Below are 4,146 nucleotides of genomic sequence, written 5' to 3'. Positions count from 1 at the left end.
GGTTGCAAAAACACGATATCACCTAGTTTATTTTAGTTTGTTTTAAGATTCTTTCGAAGTAGTTTACTCACTTTTACCACTTGATAACTAAGAAGTCGTTGTTGCAAAATCTACAGCTGAACTTAAGAGAATTTTAAATTATACCATTAAATAAATAAATTAATTTAAAATAAATAATAACAACGAAATAAAACTGAAAGTCACTGTTTGTTTATAAAATGAAGTTTTTCTTTGTTGTTCTGCATATCTGTGTGATGTACTTCAGTTTAGTTTTAGCCAACAACATTCAAGGTAAATTCGATAAACGTAGGAAAAAAAAGAACATATAAAGCTAATATAAAACTATCCACAGCAACCATAATGAATATTTCAAATACTGAAGAGGAAAATTTAAAAAGGTATCCTTACTTCAATATGTCTGACTCCCAATCAAATTGCCCGACTCTTCAGAATGCAGAATCACTAACACAGAAACAACTAATTTTTCGTCTTACCTCACCTTGTCGCTATGATCGTTTCGAAAGGCCGTGCCAAGTGTTTGACAACAAATGCTCGGCCGATCAGCCATTACATATTTATGTGCGAATTTATGTAAATGACATAGATATAACAGACTCCAGTGATTTACAGCTGAAAGTATCTGGCTTTCTTCAACTTCGTTATAAAGATTTAAGATTAGCATTTGGAGTCTATGCTCCAAATCGTGTGCAGACAATATTTGGTGATACTCAATTAAATGAACGCATTTGGGTTCCACATTTACTATTAGCAAATGAGCAAACCTCCATCTTTCTCGGAACTGGTGAGAGGGATGTTTATACAATTATTAGGCCCGACGGAATACTAATCATGTCAACTCGGATACAATCATCATTGTCTTGTGGGATTGCTTTAAATAAATTTCCCTTCGACGACCAACAATGTTATGCCTTGATTAAAAGTTGGATTTACAATTCCTCCGAGGTAATATTGCACTGGGAAGATGAAGCTGCTATTGTGTTTGATCAAAATATACAGCTAACTCATTACGCCTTACAAGATAGTTGGAGTAATGAAACTGTGGTTCAAAATAGGAGGAGCGAGTCGCATTTCTCTTTCATCGGAGGCAATTATAGCACAATCAGCTTCTCAGTTTACTTAACTCGGGACTCGCGATTTTACACAATGGCTTATTTTCTACCTTCAATGATGCTTGTCGGAATTTCTTGGGTTTCATTTTGGCTTCAAGCAGACCAGACACCAGCACGAACCACCTTAGGTACAAGCACCATGTTGTCGTTGTTTACATTAACTTCATACTATGAGAAACAGTTTCAAAGCATAAGTTACCCACAATTTTTCGAAGTTTGGTTTTTTGGATGCACGTTCTTTATATTTGGCAGCCTGATTGAATTCGCTTTTGTGAATACAATATGGCGGAGGAACCAGGGCTTGAAATTGAAGAAAGTAAACAGTAAATATATTTTCAAATCAACTTTAACCCCAAAAGTTATTCCTCGAAAGAACATATACGATTGCGAGACAGATGGTAATATCAATTTTTGTAATGAAAATAATCGGGAGCTCCAAACAGGAGGCGATGTCAAAATGAATGGCATAAATGCAAATGGGACATATGATGAAAAATGGTCAACAATGACACCCCATGAGGCTTCACTTTGGATCGATCGCAAAGCAAGATTTGTGTTTCCTTTATCATATATCATATTCAATGCAATTTATTGGACGCTGATTTTCTCGTTGTAATTTGGGGCAGTAAACCTTATCACGAAAAAGATTAATTTGTACATGTTCTGCATTAATCCAAAATTTATTATATTTGATATTATGCACTTACAATTTTCACAGACTGTAATTTACCACTTAGCAAAATGGGAAGTAAAATTTTCTTGTAACTCGTTGTAAAAACCTTAAATAACGTTTTTGAGTTTTCCGATGAACGGACAATTTTAATTTCATACGCTTTTGCCTAAAGTGTTCGAATTGTTCCAAAAAGTTTTGAGCATTTACCACGAGATATTACAGAAAGGTAAGGTAATCTAATCGATTTTGAAATACCTACAGAATATATGTGACCTGGTCTACGAAAAGGGAGCTTACGTACGAAAACTAGTTTTCTGTGAAAAAGCTGTTAAAAGTAAGCAACTCGTTTCGTCAGAGTCTCATTATCTCGTTAATTGTTCTCCGCGCCGGACGTCCAGTAAGTGTTGTTGTTGGTCCAGTAAGTGTTGTTGTTGGTCGGAATATTATTATAGTTCATCGTGTAAGTTGCTAGTGTGGAACATTTAAAAAAGTAACACTGAAGAAGTGACGTTTACTGTTTCTGTTGATTATCGTGAAATGAAACATGAGTGTTGATGAGGTGTTCAGTGCCGTATACGGACAATATTTCCATGAAAAGGATGATGAAAACGATGATGAAAACTATGAAGAGAGCGATGATGATGAAGACGAAGTATGTGTATCTCAGGCAGAAGATGATACCGAACAAACTTTTGTTAAGATGGACCTGTATGTATGTATGTATGTATGTATGTAACGACAACAAAGAAAAATACATAAACTACTCAGCATTATTATTTTTGGCCCATAATACGTTTTTCTAGTGTATAATCATGTCTTTATAGCTTATAATTCAATGTATTTTGTTCATTACCAATAAATTATATTTTGTCGTATTTTTACTCTTCCTTCTCTACATTTTTAGTACACTTCTAAGCAAGTTAGGATTTTCTGCTTTTCACCACGTGAAAAAGCATCTCATCTTCCATCCGAATCAACCAAAAAGTGAAAATTGATTTTTTGACACCTAAGCCCCCTTTCCGTAGACCAGGTCACATATAGTATTTTAAGTTTAAATGAAACCATTTCAAATTAAATGAAACCATTTTCAAACAAAGCGAAACATTTTTCAAATTAAATGAAACCTTTCTCAGGTCAAGCGAAACTTTTTTCAAATTAAATGAAACCTTTTGCAGATTCAATGAAACTTTATTCAAATTAAATGAAACCTTTTTCGGATTCAATGAAACTTTATTAAAATTAAATGAAACTTTCTTTTTTCGTTTACTGTGAATTCGCTGTTACGCGTTGGTTTTCTTTATGGTCAATATGTATTGAGTTAGTTATAGCAGTAAAAAATCTGCATTGATTTTTTCTAATTTATATATTTGTATTTTAAACTGCCAAAGTTTGTATATTTTTTCATATTCATATTCACCAACAATTTGTTTTTCATTCTAACTACTATGAATTCTAAAAACTATGAATTCGACCCGTTTCCAAGTATTTATTCAGGAGCTATTAAATAAAATTGAATCTAGATCAGAGCCATGGGCGCTACCAGAATGAAATTAGAGGTTGAGGGAGGGGTGGGACGCTCGAAACTATTAAGTTTTTCTATGGTTTTCAATAAAGGAGAGTATGCTGGCAAAAGATTCGGTAAGCATCCATTATTATCCACCATATCTCTTATTTATTGGGATTTATGAATTCTTAACTAAAAATGAATTTTGTAACTCTGATCATGGGCGTAGCCAGGTTGGGAGAGTGCTCGGGCGCCCTTACTTGCAAGTTGTCCCATGGGCGTAGCCAGAAGAAATTTATAAGGGAGCTCGAGGATAATGCCAGAATTTATAAATCCAAAAAATAAGAGATATGGTAGATGATAATGGATACTTACCGAAATTTTTTCCAGCATACTCTCCTATGTTAAACCCCATAAAAAAGGCATTTTCGAAGGTAAAATTCCATGCCCGATTACTATTAAGTAACACAATTACTGAGCGCAACATACATAGTTAGTGTAATTGAAGAAAGTATCACACTAATTAGTCAAAATGAGTGTGCAAACTATGTTATGGACGTGATCATCCAAATTCCGAGAGCGGCGAATGGACAAGCTCTTCATTAATTTTATAACGTTTTCGCCAGCAATTCACGTTCACGTTTGGTTTTGTGGTCGAAAGAAGCAATATCCTCTATTGCCGTCTTAAATAACCTGTCGAAAGCGTTATACCGGGAAGAAGTTCTTGCGGCTCGATGGTGAATCGTCCTTGAATCTGTATAGTATAGTTGGTGGCATTTTCCAGACTGGTGAGCAAGGCGCATCAATTACAGGTGATAGCGAAAGAAGCTATGCTTCTT

At 34.6% G+C, this 4,146-nt stretch overlaps 1 protein-coding gene across 1 annotated transcript; it reads left to right on the top strand.

Annotated features, from left to right (window-relative positions):
* The first annotated feature begins 218 nt into the window (after nt 1-218).
* Nucleotides 219-1,746, top strand: LOC118755567 (pH-sensitive chloride channel 2-like). Its single transcript, XM_036490393.1, has 2 exons — nt 219-291; nt 383-1,746. Exons 1-2 carry the CDS (start codon nt 219-221, stop codon nt 1,744-1,746), a joined length of 1,437 nt encoding a protein of 478 aa, XP_036346286.1.
* The last annotated feature ends 2,400 nt before the right edge of the window (nt 1,747-4,146 follow it).

This window comes from Rhagoletis pomonella, unplaced genomic scaffold (assembly GCF_013731165.1).
Source record: "Rhagoletis pomonella isolate Grant_MI unplaced genomic scaffold, Rhpom_1.0 Rhpom_scaffold_06626, whole genome shotgun sequence".
Taxonomy (NCBI): Eukaryota; Metazoa; Arthropoda; class Insecta; order Diptera; family Tephritidae; genus Rhagoletis; species Rhagoletis pomonella.
The sequence above is the reverse complement of the archived record's forward strand: the minus strand, read 5'-3'. Positions and strand labels throughout refer to the sequence as shown.